Raw genomic sequence first — 16,740 nt, forward strand, 5'->3', positions numbered from 1 at the left:
TGAGGAGCACGATAACCGCCTGATTTAAGCAATAATGAAAAAAGCTTCAAGTCTGTCAATATGAAATAGGCTTAAAGTCCGACAAATTTATTACAGTATTTACTATATTTATAGACTAAATTACATGGGATAAATCTTGATGGCAAACTGCTTACACCGAGACTTGATCCCACGACCTCATCGGCTAAGTGGAACTTGTATGAAACCTTGAAAAACATTTTCTTATAGTAGAAACTCTGCCTAGAATCCCCCCCCCCCCCCCCCCCCAGGTGAGGGACAACACACGGTAGCAAGTTCAAACCACATTTTCGCATTTGGTTCGATGATAACTTAGGAAAATTAATGCGTAGAGAAATGAGTGGCGAAGGCCTTCGATTCGGTGATACCTTAGGAAAATTACATGCGTAGAGAAATGAGTGGCGAAGGCATGAACCTCGAATTTTCTGTTGATTGGAACTTCGGTGTGGTGGAGAAATCGAATTTGGAACTTCCGTGTGGTGGAGTGAGTGTCCATCCACTACGCCTGTTAGGCACTTTATACCTAGGAAGACCTGCAGCAATCTCGAAGACAAGATTGAAGGGCCAAAGTGGGGTGTGGTCAAAGATGAAGGGCATAATTGTCAGAGTGTTAACAGATGGCAGTGAACAGTGAAGTTTGAGAAGAAAACGGTTGCCAACATGAAACATGCAACTTATTACTACTAGCTTTGACGAAACTCCTCACAGAAACCCTTATTACCCCTTTTGTTTTGGGGTTGAAAGACTCAGCCAATACCCTCCCAATCAACCCTTACCCTCTTTCATTTCCATTCTCTTCTCTTCAAATTTCATAATCTTCCCCATTCTTAAATGCCCAAAGGGTTTTGATATAAACATCAAACTTTCTCCCCCCTTCTAGATAGATAGAGAGAGAAAGAGTTTATCTGACTAGGTATTTGGTACTGATTTCGAGTATGGGTTGGAAATACAGAGGTGGGTTGTTCTTAATTGGAATAGTTGTATTCATCTGGGTCACTTCTGCTGAGATTACTCAGGTAAATATAAGTTCCTGATTGGTTTCTTCCATTAATCTTTCTAATTTAGTAAGTTATTTTAGTCTATAATCTACCTCATGTGTTTACCTAGGTTTTCTTGATTTTGCTTGTTATTTCAATTAACTGGGTTTCATTTCGGAATTTTAGGTTAAAGTTATGCCCAATTTTCATTTTCTTGATTCTTGTTTGAACGCTCTAAATTGGCTTGGTTGTTGTGTGCTTTATCTGCCCTAACTAGTAAAACTGAATAGAACAAAAACTACCTTTATTTCAGTATTGCCATGTTTAGGAGTAAAGGACAATACTATAGGTAAATGTTAATAATCAGTCGAATTTCGCTTTCCCAGTTCGGACCCTATTTGCCCTTCGATATTGACTTTGCCATACGCATATAGTGAGTTGTCTTGTATATGAACTTATTAATTGTTATCACGTTATGGTTTTGGTGTTTCGTATGATCATTTCTAGTTTGAGCTATATATATATATATATATATATGAATTTATGATAAGTAATGCCTTGCAGAGAATCTTTTTGGAGTATAGACATCCTTTCGCTATTACGTATCTTGGGGCATCTCTTATGGTGATATATCTTCCGATAGCAATTTTCAAGGACTGGATTTCGAAGTTACTTGGTACATGGTCATTGAAAGATCTAATACTTAAGAACTGGACTATGAGCTATTCATTTGGATTGGATACACCACTAAGAGTTAACGGAATGCACCGTATTCTAGAAACAGAGATGAGAAATTGCCTAATTAGTGATATGGATCTTACCGAAATGGAATTGGGGAGACAACCTTTGCTTCCCAAGAACACTGAGGATGAGTTCGAAGAACAAAATGTGAAATTTGAACCTAGCTCATGGGAAATCGCCAAGTCTAGTTTCTGTATTGCTCCATTATGGTTTATAACTGAGGTAAGATATTAAAGAAGTTTATCCCTTTCTTTGTTGTCTGTTTTATACTATCATGCAGTGGGTATGCTTCTAAAAGTTAGTTGATGAAGCTTACAATAAAACATATTCGACTTTTGTCAAAAAAATGAAACAAGCCAAAGTCTATGAATTTGTCAACATAATATGGGTTGTTTATTGAGGGAAAGCAATTAGTAACAGTGTGGTTTACCGTTTATTAGTTACTACTTTATATTAAATAGATGAAGATCTTCTTGTAGTGATCCTCGGCGGTGCAATTGACATTAAGGAAGCATCTTAATTTCATGATATTTTGATTTTTTTTTTTTTTTTGCTTTGAATGTCTCTCCGGAGTTTTAATTTCCCAAATAATTCAATAGCTGCTAGAGGTTTCCTTGTATGAAATTTAGCATATCTTATTCAAATTCTAGGAATTCATTAGAGATGCACACAATTTCTATTGCTAAAATATCTACATGTTCATCTTTTCATTATTTTCGAACAGTATCTATCCAACAGTGCACTGGCAAACACAAGTGTGGCAAGTACTACGGTTTTGTCTTCTACTTCAGGATTGTTTACGCTTTTCTTCGGAGCATGCCTTGGACAAGATTCTCTCAACGTAACAAAGTTTGTTGCAGTCTTTATCACCATGGCTGGTGTTATCATGACCACACTAGGAAAAACATGGGCATCTGATGAGCCTAGCATCCCCGAGTGAGTTCTATTCACTGGTTGCTTTTGCATTAGGAGTCCTTTAAGAAAGCAGTTGTTTATGCTTATCCGTAGTATGTATATGTACCTTGTTAGTAACTGTAGCTTCTTTAAAGAACCAGCAATACTAGCTTTCAGCAGTTTAATCCTATCATTTTTCTTAATCTAACCCCACTGTTTTTATTTTTCCTAGAAGTATGGAGCACTCAATTGTCGGAGACGTTTATGGTCTTTTTTCAGCAGTAATATATGGCTTATTTACTGGTTGAGTATTCTGATCTTATCTCCTGTGTACTTCCATTTTGGGTACTCAAAAGTTTTGAGTGATATCAACGTGAGTAATTCATTTCAAATTGGATGGAAATTGATCTATTTGTAATGCAGTAATGCTGAAGAGATGTGCTGGATCAGAAGGAGAAAAAGCTGATGTGCATAAGATTTTTGGATATATTGGATTATTCGCCCTTCTTGGTCTTTGGTGGCTCGGTAATAAGCATATTTTTTTTTTTTCGAATTTTGTAGTTACAAAGTTGGAACTTGTGTTAAGAAACAAACTGGTGATCATGGTAAAAGAACCCCCTCCGTCGATATAATTTTGCTATAGAATATTGTCTTCCAAATCCCACTTTGATATTGTGTAAGTTTATTGATGCAGTGTGGCCTCTGACTGCTGTGGGGATTGAACCTGAATTCAAGTTTCCCTCCTCAACATCTACTAAAGAAGTCTTGTTGCTTAATGGTTTCATTGGAAGTGTTATTTCGGACTACTTTTGGTATCAACCTTTCTTTTGCTTCAATTTCAATTTTGGTGCCAAGTAAAAAATTAAAACTCAAATGGTTTTCGAATGTGAAATAGGGCGCTTTCTGTTGTTTGGACAACCCCATTAGTTGCAACCTTGGGTATGTCCCTTACAATACCTCTTGCTATGGTAGCAGATATGGCCATCCATGGACGCCACTATTCTGCGATCTATATCATCGGTTCTCTTCAGGTATTACCCACAACTAAATCAAGTTCATGGTTTGATATTCAACCCATGATCACAACTGTTGTCATGTTTTTATAACAGACCTACGGTTACATCTCTGTTCATATTTTGGTAATCAACCCATGATCACATCTCTGTTCATGTTTAGACAAGCTACCCATTAACACATCTCTGTTCATGTTTTGACAAACTACCCATTATCACATATATGTTCATGCTTTTCAATAACTGATCCATAATTAAATTTCTGTTCATGTTACTATAATCACATCTGTACCTGTGTTTAACCCTTCTTTCTAACATAATATGGTTTCGAGGCAGCAACTGACAGAGATCTGGAACTGACATCGAGTTTCTTCCTTTGCTTCTCAATCCAGGTTTTTGCGGGGTTTGTGATAGCTAACCTATCAGATTCATGCTCATTTAAGCCGACAAATTTACTTCGGAGCTGGTATGATAACTATAACAAATAAAGGTGCTACGACTAGAGTTTCTCCACGTATACAAACTTCCAACAAAATCTCAATCAACTGTAAAATGTTAAAGAAAATAAACATGTACGAATTTCGAATCAAATATAATAGAACGGGAGAGTTTTTCTCTTCATACACACGCATGTTCTACACTAGGGTTTTACTCTGAAAAAGATTACATCAGACATCATTCTATACTTGATTGCTAATAGAGGTGTATCAGTTGGAAATACGTATTTTGCTGTATCGATAACTTCCCTACTTGGGATCAGTTTTCTGGAAACTGATAGTTATATCTGTAATTTGGGTTACAACTTTCCTCTATTTTTGTAATAACAATTGCATTAATAGTAACATTTATGAAGAACTGCATAGGTACGCAGTTAAGATGCAAAGCTAGTATTTGCTTTTCTCCTATTCTGTTTTTGTCGAATTTCAAATTCTGTGTCAATGGGATTTTGTTTTCTTTTTTTCACTTTTAATATAAAACCGGGCATATTATCTGAATCCAACCCAGACCTATAACCTCAAGAGGTGAAATACAGTGAAATACTAAATTAGCAGTTCAGAACTAGACAAAACACTATTTGAGGACTTTAATGTCTATGTTGATAACTGAAAGCCAATAGATCGTAAGATAAACCTCGACCTTGATACATTACTAGTTAAAATAGGAATTGGGCTTCTAAGTTTTTATGAGAAAAATACCTAGCCCTGCCTGATTTACAAAAAAGCAGTATATAACAACACTAACAAAAGAAGCGGTCAATCGTCACTCATCATCATCCTTATGATGGGATCACTGTTGTTAATTTGCTGAGATTGCAATGATGGTGGAGATATGTCTACTGTCACCACCTCTGATGAAACCACTTCAGCTCCTTCTGTGGTTGTTGACTTGTCAGTGATGTCTTTTCCTTGTGCCTCTCTTGCTGCTTTCTCCTTCGCTTTTTTTGCCCTTTCCAGCACATCCTCCTGCACCTTGAAATGTTATTCAACAATACTCTAATATCGCCAATCAGCGACAAGGCGGTACTTGGCAGTGGGATTTTAATGAAACCTACCAATCTTCAGTTTTAAGTGAAATATGTTTTTGTGACTCTTTATTTAAGACTATCACTCTTGTCTATGGCGCGGAAAATCCTGTAAAATATGTAACCTGCCTGTATACCTCCTATTTTAGTCGTTTACACTTCATCGCATAAATCTAAGCCAGAGGTCAGGAAATAAGAAATGGCACCATTGTTTTTTGTCATGTAGATGTTATGAAAATCATTATTAATGGACGTAAGCTATTGAATATCAGAATATGAACTATTAAATTTGATTATTTTTTTGTGATGATAGAAATAGTTATATTCTCATATTGCCACTGACCTGGAATTCTTGTACTTGCTTTTGTTGTTCCGCTTGTAACCTACCAACTGTACTCAATAGCTCTCCAACTGAAGATTCGATACGTTCATTAATGGCTTCTGCAAGAGCCTTGCCCAAGAAAAAAGCATCCAACACGCTCTTGCTACCATTATCACCTGCAATACTCAAATCACTTTAATCACTCTTACTAGTAGTGCTTTCCCATTCCAAAGAAAGCTCTCTTGAAGCTTCTGAAAAGAACTGACAAAGACAATCTTGTGATAAGCCAATCCGAAAACAATGTACAACAAGACTACTTTAAGCTTCTGGAGAAATAATATCCTTTTCCCTAGCAGGCTGTCAATAAAGTTCCACCTCGATTGGTTAGGTCAAGCTCCTGAGTAGTAGGTTATGTTCGAGCTAGTCCCAACTTGACCAACCTTGCCTAGGTTGCAACCATAGATTGGATTTAACAAACCACAAGCTATGATATGATATATGGTCTCTTAAAATTCTTTTATGTCAATGTAACGTCAACATCAACTCTAGTCAGACAAGGTAAAAAGAACTAAAGTTCCCTCTGTATCTCTGAAATATAGTTCGTTGCTCAAGTACACTTCAAAGTTGACAATGTCAGAAGCAGCAGTTAACACCAATATCAAAAAAAAAGAAAATTAACAGACATAAAGCTAGCTTTGTTTTAATGGTGCTAACTATTCAAGATAATAGATATTCAGAGAAGAGTTTGACACCGGACTAACTAAAATAATTTAATTCATTGTTCCTTAAATGTCCATACAACAGCTTCATCCATGATACAATACTAGATGACGGGACATTAGAAAAATGTGTTCACGATTTCACAAAGGTCCTTCAGATATTATTTTTTTCCTTTCAACTAGTTCATCTCTTATATGAAAGCGTATTCCTAAGTCAACTGAAACACGCTATATGGGTTGTCTGGATGGACAGAAGGGCTTAGTCGTTTTGGAAGGTTTGAGGCTTGAGCCTATATGGTCGAGTAACTACATTCGTCGTTCTTCAACTCAACTATCACTTTTAGCGAATATTGAATGCTAACCCTAGAGAAATCAATCTTGGAACGTACCGAAATCTAGGTTCCGTAGCAATTAGAAGGGATACCAAAATATGAAAATCAATGTCTTCAAGGTACCCAAAGTTTCATGACTATCAAATTTTCACGATACGATAAAATTCAGATTTCAGCATATTCAGATAACATCCGAGAATAAATTGTTCTTCATAACTCAGCAAGCAGAAGTTTTACTTGGTGTTTAAATGATGCATTTAACTATTTATAACTAAGAGACACAAATTATTGATGAAAATTGGTTTTGACAAAAAAAAATCATCTCATTCTAACACAAAATTACTCCTTTAAGAAAAATACCCTCAAAATCAATGATTTACCCAAATTATGGGTAGGGCTCTAAAGAATCATAATAAGATGATTCCTATGAGAACCATCTATCTTCCTAGTGAGAAGAACAATTTTACATAAAATTAGCCCTTACAACAATCTATCAATTACCCAATTAAAATTGTGTCAAATCTTATAATCTAGTGGGTGGGCCTTGGGGGTGAGTAAGAGGAAGTAAAAGAAAAAGAGAAATGGGGGTGGTACCTCCAGGGTTGTTGTTGTTGTAGCTCCGGCACTTTACTGGTCTGGGATTTGAAAATTCTCCGGCTGATGATGATGATGGTATTGGGAGACGATGGGCATGATGAGATTTGAGTTTGAGATAAGAATTTGAAGAGGAGGGTGGAGGATGAGTAATTGTTAATTTGGAGGAAACGTTAGTTTTGATGTTCAACTGAAAAGTAGAAAAAGGGAAAAGCGAACAAGGGGAAGCTGAAATGCTCCCACTCATTTTCTCTCTCTTTCTCTCTCTAACAAACACTCTTTTCTCTCTCTCTCTCTCTAACAAACACTCTTTTATCTGGTCCCTCTTCGTCCCCTGCCCGTTCTCTCTCTTTTCGGGTCTTTGCCGGATCCCAACCCTCATCGATTGCATCCTTGCATCCGTCCAATTTATCCAGTAAGACAGGCTTGGGAAGGGTATAACCTGTACACGCCGGATCAGACCGATTGCACGCATTACGTGAAGTGTGCGTGTGAATATAGTTTTAGCGAGGTTTCATAAATACGAAGAGGGGGATTTATGTTTTTTTTGTAAATTTGAAGACAAGTATGGGAGGTATAATTTTAACCATTAGAGATAATTTGGAAGGTGTAATCTTTAGTTATTGAAGGAACTTGTAAAAGTGCAGTCAGAAATTAAGTGAAGTCGAAAATTTTAACTTAAGTGAAGTTGGAAATTTTCACGTTACCAAATTAACTTTTAACTTTTCTACTTAAATAAACAAAAAAAAAAAAACTTATTTTAGCGTTGCAGACGACACCCAGGAGTGATAATAAGAAAGTGTTTTGTATTCATAATCCGAATTTCAGAGATAATAAAACTGGGATTATGAACTTTGAACTCCCTTTCTTCAGTTTTGCACTTTGGACTCCCTTTTGACAAAATTGAGGTCTAACTCCGACAAAAATAATATATTGGACATACTTGGATCTAAATACATGTCACCAGCAAATCTCGTAAAATTAGGATAGAAGGGGCATTTTAAAAGTTGGTCATCTTTGGAAGGTTATTTTGGTTAATTGGTCATTTTTACGGGGCAAAAAAAAATAAGGGTTAATTCCGTTTTGGCCCCTAATTTGTGACCAGCTCACCGTTTTGGCCCCCATAAGTGTCCGGCAGTTTGTTTTCCCAAAAACCACTTTTCGGGCAGCGCTGACATCATCAAGTCAAATTAAATACTTTTCTATACCCGAATTACCCCTCTGGTCAAATCTTATCTTTCACGCACCAAATCCCGAGATGTCACATCCATCATACTATTTAATATCCTTACCTTCCCAAGACATTTATTTTCTCTCCATACCCTCCCTTGTGGTCTTCATCTTTCTTTACCCTTTCTTTTCATTCTTATCTTCTTCATGTACAAATTCTCCATTAACAGATTCATCTTCTTCACTACCAAAAAATACTAGACTATCAAACACTAAACCCTTAAAAAACCTAAACCAAATTAAACTCATCTTCTTCTTCCTTTATTAATGGTCGTTTGTGTTTGCTCACCAATAATAATAGCAATAACAACAACAACACTAGATTGAACAATTCTAACAACAACCCAGATAGAAACTTTTTATCAATATCACAACCACTGCCATTAACACAACATCAGCAACAACAGGAGCAATACATATTAGTCAAGTTCATCTCATCTCCATGAACCCATCATCATATATGGTCATCTCATCAAGTTCATTGTAATCCATTGACTCAGAAATTTCAGGTATTACCATACCACCACTTGGATCTATTAGTCAAGACATGGAACAATACATATTACCAACCCCCCTTGATTTCTGGAAGGTTAATATGGGATTGGTTTCTTGAAGATCATTAATGAAATCAACTTGAATTTCACCCATGGAGATGTCACCTCCAGATTTCAAGCTTCATATTAAATACCTATTACCAACTCCCCTTAGTCTCTCCTTAACAAAAAAAAACTCCCCTTAGTTTCCTACTGTATTATCTGCATCTCCATGAACCCATCATCACATGCATCTCCATTAACAACCCTAGACCCATAAATCACCCCCGATGGAAGTTGACCACTCCTAAATTTTTCATGGTGAAGTAATTCAACACCTCGACCTCCATTTCGAACTAGATCTCTTCATGGTATCTTGTTTAACACCAAGAAATTTCATATTTTCCCCTAAATTCTACCCCAAATCTGGAGCAAGGTATTTCAAATTTTATCTTTCCACAAAGATAAACTACAAGAAATCACTCAAAATCATGGTATAAAAATATAATTAACTACTAATAACTATTTACAGTGAAAATTTGAAAAGAAATTAGAGTAGTTTTCTCTTAGTGAAGAAGAACAAAGAGTACAGAGAGAAAAATATAAATGAAGAAGAAAGTGCATTGGGGTTAGGAATTAGGGGTAATAATTAGAATTAATTGATTTGACAACTAAGATTTGGTCAGGGGTAGATTAGGAACACAAAATATTGGGTCAGAGCTTGCTGATGTAATCACTGACGGAAAAGTAGTTTTTGGGGTCAAAACGAACTACCGGACACTTATGGGGGCCAAAATGGTGAGTTGGTCACAAATTGGGGGCTAAAACGGAATTAACCCAAAAAATAACCCTGAAAATGCTGAAATGTGTAAAAAGAAAAGGAAATGCGTCTGCCGGGAGTCGAACCCGGGTCTATTGCTTGGAAGGCAATTATCCTAACCGTTGGACTACAAACGCTTGTTGTCATATTTCACCTTCCTATATATTTCATCCAATGTCACGAGTTTTGGAAGCACTTGCACAAATCCACAAAGCCACCTACCAAGGCTAGTTTCTTGCTACCCTACTTTTTAAAGCATGATATTTGTAGCATTTCCTTCTCACAAACGCAATACCTCTTTTCACTAAACGATATATTTTTTTTTTACATATAAATGTTTATTTTCCTTAAACTCTTATTCAATAATTGGCAAACTGACTTCGACATCTTTGATGCTTTCGTTACGTTCTCTTTGGAAGTATCAAATCATTTAAAACCATATATCTTGATTGTGGAGCTCATTCTTTTGATTGTTCTCTTTCTCAAAAATAAACTAAATGTGATTTATGGATAAAACTAGTTAGTTCTATGCCCACATTTCTTTAGTTCATTTAGATCTTCGAACATGTCTCTCTTTTCATTATCATCTAGAAATATTATTTCGTATAAACTAATATTGTACAATAAAAAATATTATACAACTTACACAAATAAATTTAAGAACCAAAAAATTCGAATTCATGGTTCTAGTCTCCGCTTTACTCGCCACTTTAATCTTTAAATTTTAAGTTCAAAACTTAAAGAAAGCCTAGATGGTCAAAGTCTTTCGTAAACGAACATTAAGTCCAGTGTCACAAACTCAATCGGTACGTAAGTCTACCTTTGATTTCCCTAATAACTTTGGCCTACATTAAGATGCCGAAAGAAGTTCAATTTCGTTACCACACAACAAAATATATAAAAGAGCGATTTGAGAATGAAGAACTTGTTCCCGAAGCGAATGTTATGAAATTTTGATTACAATAAAAAGGAGAAAGTGACAACAGACAAACTAAACAATCATTGATAAAAGCAAGCAACATTCATCACCTTATTTTGCGTTCCTATTGACCTTTAGATAGGGTAAGGCACCGATGACATTGTCATAGTCACTCCGGCTAACTTCAGTCTGTAAATGATCATAGCACAAACAAGTCAGGCTTATATATCAGTGTAATAGATAAGAGTAATTCGATTATAAGTATAGTTAACATTGAGGAAGATGATTAAATTCATTTTTGGCGAAAACTTTAATCTTATATTAGCACCGTTGAGCTCTTTAAACTATAAACAGTACTAATAGACATTTTTGTGCAGTCTTCACTCTTGCTGACAAAAAGGCAAATAATCAAACAACACCAGTAGCAGAGTCGAAAAATGATGGTTTTTAATCAGCAAGACAAGATTTTCTCCTTCAATTCAAGTGAGATAAGACACCTTAGAGGAGCATAAACTTAGCTTGATGTAACAAATTCAGAAAAATTCGCATATTAAACCATGACCAACGCCTAATGATCCACTCCCTTACTTCGATAAAATAAAAAGATTTTTCTGTTATGAGAAAACAAAATATACAAAGAAAGAAAGTCACTACGTATATATATACATACATTCTTAATATTTCAGCGAAACAAAGTAGTCATGTGTCTCAGGTAAATAATCTTGGATGGATTGGTACGAGAGTAAGACAAGAAGAAAGTGCCACAGCTATGACTATTATTCTTTGAAGAACTCAGACCATTTTGCTCTTACAATCCAAAGTACGCAATCTCTAAGATATGACTAGTATTCTTATTCATCAAAACCAGAAAATGTGAATACCATAAGGCACGAGCTCAATTTATACCAACTTGAGTAAGATCCTTACAGTGCGTAGTTGGGGAAAAACATTAGAGAGGTCAGAAAGAAAAATAAAAGTAGATCAAGGAACTAAATGAAGAAAAACATTCATTCGCCAAATCTTTAAATGAAGATGCTAACATCTTCAAGGGATGCAACTCAGTAGTCCGGTTATGAAAAGTCTTCCCGATAATCCTTGGCAAGTAATTTGCTTATAAACTATAAATGAAAGAGTAAATCTAATATCATAACTCGAATAGAACTACATTATGTATTAAAGTCTAAAGAGTAAAAAGGCATGAGCAAAGAACTTGTTCCTCGTAAACAATTGAACAATAAACTAAATAATCACTCATTCCATAGTTGAAAAATGCTTCTCAGCTAAAAAAATATCGAGTTGACAACTAAAATTGACAGCATTGTGTAAGATTGAACATTTGAGGCCGCAATTATTATAATTTCAAAAGGGTGCAGCATTTTGGGTTTTATGCATTAGAATCCACGGACCACGGTAAAACAATCTAAGTCTATGATGCAGAACTAATTACAGGAAAAATTATCGAAGTGGGTAACATTTTAACAATGAATTGCAAAATAGATACCAAGGTTTGTTGAAAAAAATCGTAGTTGCATAAACTCAATTTTTTCTTTCTACTCAAACTTCTTATATTAAACCATCGGCAAAGATAATGAATACCTTAAATGGCAAACAGAAGTGTTATGTTCTCACTAATTTAAGCAAAGAGAAGGAAACGAGGAACTAGAAGGAGGTATTATTTGCAAGAAGAAGAACAAAAACTGCTATTGTAACAGCGGTTCTTGGTTACAACATTGTCGATAGATTAACCTTAGTGGCCCATTACTCAAATTGTGCTACCTACTAGAGTTAGAGATATGCACATAATCTTCTCAACAGGTTCCCATCACATGACTTTGTCTAACTATGTAGCGCCCTAAATCCCAAATCTCAAGCTAACCGCCTTGAAATCGAAAATTTGGGATTTGGGGTGCTACAAAATGGTAGAGAGCTCTAGGTTTAGTGGTCCTAGGGTTGTATTGTGGGTTTGATTGTCGACGTTAGACACGTCATTATTAGGAACACTTTGATTATTGTCTTGCACAGCTGGTTGAATCTAGAATATGTGTCGCGGAATTGTTTTCTCGTGAAAACTTCAAAGAAGTTTGTCTGTGTTCTCTGAATCTAAATTGGGAATGCAAATTTTCTATATGAAGGATAATGCCTATTGATCTAATGTACTTTAGTTTGTGATACGTGTGAGCAAATGTCTTATTTGGCTGTGATGTCAAACTTAAGGAATGTGATTGTGTTTATAGCAATCCATATATTTGTGATGTACATGAGGGTATGAAACTCCCTACTTTTATGGGACTTTGAGTTGTTTGAACGTATGTTGTGTGCTAGCGTATCAGTTGGTTATGAATCAACTTAAAAATTTGAATGGGTTTGGTGTCATGAATTGATAATGGACAACCCAGTGGACCGAAGCCTTTTGGGCGGGGTCGGGTGCCTTCGCCAAGAACGAAACCCCGCTTATGTGAGGTGGTCAAAGCGGGGACAATATATCGATAACTGCTAAGGCTTGGGGCGTTACAAACTATTAGCCTCGGGAATTCAAACCCTAAGATTATCAGTTTAGGTTGATAACGACGTAAATTATGTGGTGTCAACCTAGACTAGTTTGATCCATATAACTATCTTTATATGCTAGATTGCAGTTAAACTGAACTCGGAAATTAAAAAGAAAAAAGCTCACCATTTTCGACAATCTATTTTTCCTTTTAGTGTTCTTCTTCCCAAGCAAATGCTGTTTTCCTGCTCTTCTTCTAACAATCTTCCCATTACCAGTCACTCTAAATCTCTTAGCAGAAGCCTGAAATCAAAAAACAACCACCCGACCCAAAAGAGAAAATCAAAACAAACAATTACCCCAAATTGGGTTTTCATACTAATTCATGAGAAACCCAAAAAAGATAAAGGAAAATACCTTGTGGGTTTTCATTTTGTAGCCTTTTGCAGCAAAAACAGTGAAAGTTGAAGAAGGGTTTTGAGAGACAGGGAGTGTTTTGAGTAGAATTGAAGAAGAGTGTGAAATGTTTTGGGAAGAGCTGAGCTTTAAGGAGGAAGCTCCCTTGTAAAAGGTTGGTGATAAACGAACACCATTGAAATTTTGAGTTGAAGGGAAAGAAGGAGAGAAGAATTTCAGTGAAAAAGGCATTACAGTTGCAGACGCCATTGTTTCAATTTTCTTTTCTTACCCAAGTGTTTGTCTGGTTTTGTGTTATCAGTTTGTACGCATAAACCATGAACTCTCCTAGGAGAAGGAAGCTATGTGGATAAATAGGAAAATTAAGAGCCCTCAAGAGTTTCCCTTAATTATCTAAAGGCCCTCAATACTCTCTGTTTTCACTCTAACCTCCCACTGCAATGCTTTTTATCTAAAGGATACCTCTCTGGAAGGGGTGTACATTTGGTATCCGAACCGACCAGACCAAACCAATCCGATCCAAACAGATTGTGACGATTTGGGGAGCGATCCAATGGTTATCTGATTGGTTCGGATATTAAAAAGTCAAAATCGAAGGGTTTGGTTCGGTCCATGCAATTTTTTATGGATAACCGAAAAAACCAAACCAAACCATTTATTATGATCTTTTATATATTATATATGATTGGGCATGATGGATGGTGGAGATTCAATTGTTAATCGTTTTTTATCTTCCTCAGATGTTGATAAACTATGTCGAATTAATACGTACATGTAGACTTAATGGTTTGTGAGATAAAACTAATTTTTAACACGTTGCAAGTATAATTGTAGTAGGTTTTAAAGTCAAAAACTCAAAATTTTGCTCTTGAAAAAATTTTAACCTTTGGTTCGGTTATCCAGTCGGACCAAAGCATTCAAGCATAGTTTGGTTCGGTAACCGAACCAAACAGTGAACGGATTGGTTAGAATTGAGATTTACAATGACTGAACCCTTAAGGACTATGGATAGGGTCAAAAAGTCGGTTATCCAACCGATGTTCACCCCTACTCTTTGGCTCTTTCCATTCATGGGCTTCTATAATCGTCTATGAAGATTTTAGTTCCCATAAGCTCCAACGAGATATACAATAAGGGAAATTTTATATACACTCACATTTTTTCTTCCCACTCACATTCATGTTGACTTGGTCAATTTGTCTGGACGGAGTCAAATTTCACTCACACTTGCCATTAAGCCAATAAGGTTGCATTGTAAGTTGACACAATGTCACTGATATGTAAGGGAATATACATACTCCCCACGCCGACGTAATGTGTAATTGGTAAGTGTGTTTCGACCGGTATTTTACCAAAATGTCGGAAAGTTGCCTCCAACTTTGACATAGAATAACTACTTCTAGTTTTTATTCATTTTCCAAAATGATGTAGGATGATCACTTCACATATGTCCCGAAAATTCAATTTTGATCTACAAATTTTTAGAACTTTGGTGTCGCTGGTGAAGAATATCGGAATGAGGAGGTCGATAAGTACATCAACGCAAAGACTCCCGAATTTCTTCAAGGAAGTGTAAATCTCGCGTCCGTAAATGAAAATGTGAAATTTAACTCGTCTTCAAACAAAAATAAACTTGACAATATCGATGGAACGTCTAATCTCCAAACGAAAATCATCCATCTCGAAATGAACCACCTATAGATGAAAACCAAGGAGTAGACGAAGGGGTCCTAGTGTTTTATATGTCGTTATAATTTGAAATGGAGGAAGTGTTTGAAAGTCGGAGGAAACCTGTTGATGATTCGAAAAATGGCAGTTGACTACTGATAATGAGTCAAGAGGTCTGCCACTCAAGCTCAGAACTAGGGGAGTAGGGGTACAATTGTCCTACGCACCTTAACCCCTGCATTGACTCAAATAGAACTACGTCTGCCTTGGGAATTACAAGAAGAGTAGGGGATCCACGTTAGCAGGGTCGATACCTCAATCCCAAAACATGGGAGATAGAAGCACGCCTATAGCTTACCGACTCAATCCCGTATAATCAAAGATCCAAGTCAGTGAGGATCTTAAGTATTTAATTAACTTGAGTTTCAAGAGTTTTTTAAAGAGAAAACATCTCCTAAAGTATCTATCAACTCGGTGACATGACCTATTAAGAATCCTTGAACAAGGTAATTAAAGATACGGGATAACTCTAACCGAAAACCCTAATATCTTCTAACTGCCTCAATCACCCCGCAACAGTCAGTCAAAGCAACTTATAAAAGATCATCAGCTCGTCTCGAATAAGGTACAAACTCCACAGTTCACTCACTATTCAATTCTTTTAACTGCAAGGGCAATCTAACTATCTGAGCTCCTTGTAGGTTTTCTCCCCAGGTTGAGAAGAGCATGAGCGAGGGGCAAGATTGATCACAGCAGGATTTAGCATCACGGCCTCATCATTCTGAATGATACCATATTAACAAATTTTGACATCAACACCTACTATATGATGTAAACAAATTGACAGACAACAAATCGGTGGTACCTTTCCGTCCTTTCATGTATAAGTTGTAACATCGATACCCATCTTACGAATGAAATTTTTTCAAAATTGTAAACAAATATTGTTTTTATTATCTGTTTGTACGATATTTACTGTTGGCATATCATTGGACACACCTTTAGTGTTTAACATCGGTACTCGTCTAATGGAAAACGATACCCATCTTACGAATGAAATTTTTTCAAAATTGTATACAAATATTGTTTTTATTATCTGTTTGTACGATATTTACTGTTGGCATATCGTTGGACACACCTTTAGTGTTTAACATCGGTACTCGTCTAATGGAAAACTTATCGAAGCAAATGTTGTTCTCGTATCCATCGGTAGCACGATCAAGGCCAAAGTTACACATCAACATCTTTCCAGCCTTTACAATACAACGTCAACAGCCATCTTACCAATAGAAAAAAAATTCAGAAAATTTTTCAAAATTGCAAGCAAATGTTGCTTAGTTCTCCGTTACCCTCTGACACATCTCAGAGAGTTGACCGAAATCTGTTTACCATAATTGCGTATCAGGCAAAAAAAAAGATCTGGATTGTGAATGTGTTACATAGATACGGGCAAGTGGATAAACATTTCCCAAACAATGATAACCAACCACGGGGAGTCAATTAGGCTGCGGCTCCAAGTACCCTTGCTCCAGG

General features: G+C 36.2%; 3 protein-coding genes and 1 non-coding gene across 5 annotated transcripts; 1 reads left to right on the forward strand and 3 right to left on the reverse strand.

The window, feature by feature from the left end:
• Positions 1-472: 472 nt before the first annotated feature.
• Positions 473-4,526, forward strand: LOC147556607 (putative transporter C405.03c). Of its 2 annotated transcripts, none has more exons than XM_086657512.1 (8): positions 473-1,034; positions 1,560-1,958; positions 2,461-2,672; positions 2,863-2,933; positions 3,054-3,155; positions 3,325-3,442; positions 3,526-3,661; positions 4,036-4,526. In XM_086657512.1, exons 1-8 carry the CDS (start codon positions 954-956, stop codon positions 4,129-4,131), a joined length of 1,215 nt encoding a protein of 404 aa, XP_086513638.1. In that variant the 5' UTR covers positions 473-953; the 3' UTR covers positions 4,132-4,526. The 2 variants fall into 2 exon arrangements, with proteins under 2 accessions (XP_086513638.1, XP_086513639.1); XM_086657513.1 differs by having other exon boundaries at positions 2,866-2,933.
• A 191-nt stretch (positions 4,527-4,717) lies between these two features.
• On the reverse strand, positions 4,718-7,642 carry LOC147556608 (uncharacterized). Its single transcript, XM_086657514.1, has 3 exons — positions 7,133-7,642; positions 5,509-5,663; positions 4,718-5,106 (listed from the first exon to the last, which is right to left on the reverse strand). Exons 1-3 carry the CDS (start codon positions 7,605-7,607, stop codon positions 4,897-4,899), a joined length of 840 nt encoding a protein of 279 aa, XP_086513640.1. The 5' UTR covers positions 7,608-7,642; the 3' UTR covers positions 4,718-4,896.
• A 2,138-nt stretch (positions 7,643-9,780) lies between these two features.
• Positions 9,781-9,852, reverse strand: TRNAG-UCC (transfer RNA glycine (anticodon UCC)). Its single transcript has one exon. It is a non-coding gene; the product is annotated as a tRNA-Gly (tRNA).
• A 759-nt stretch (positions 9,853-10,611) lies between these two features.
• Positions 10,612-13,958, reverse strand: LOC147556610 (large ribosomal subunit protein bL35c-like). The gene is made up of 3 exons (XM_086657515.1): positions 13,540-13,958; positions 13,309-13,425; positions 10,612-10,823 (listed from the first exon to the last, which is right to left on the reverse strand). Exons 1-3 carry the CDS (start codon positions 13,786-13,788, stop codon positions 10,746-10,748), a joined length of 444 nt encoding a protein of 147 aa, XP_086513641.1. The 5' UTR covers positions 13,789-13,958; the 3' UTR covers positions 10,612-10,745.
• Between the last annotated feature and the right edge of the window lie 2,782 nt (positions 13,959-16,740).

This window comes from Eschscholzia californica, unplaced genomic scaffold, assembly GCF_041429995.1.
Source record: "Eschscholzia californica isolate CP2 unplaced genomic scaffold, dmEscCali1.0.p SCAF_2, whole genome shotgun sequence".
Classification (NCBI taxonomy): Eukaryota; Viridiplantae; Streptophyta; class Magnoliopsida; order Ranunculales; family Papaveraceae; genus Eschscholzia; species Eschscholzia californica.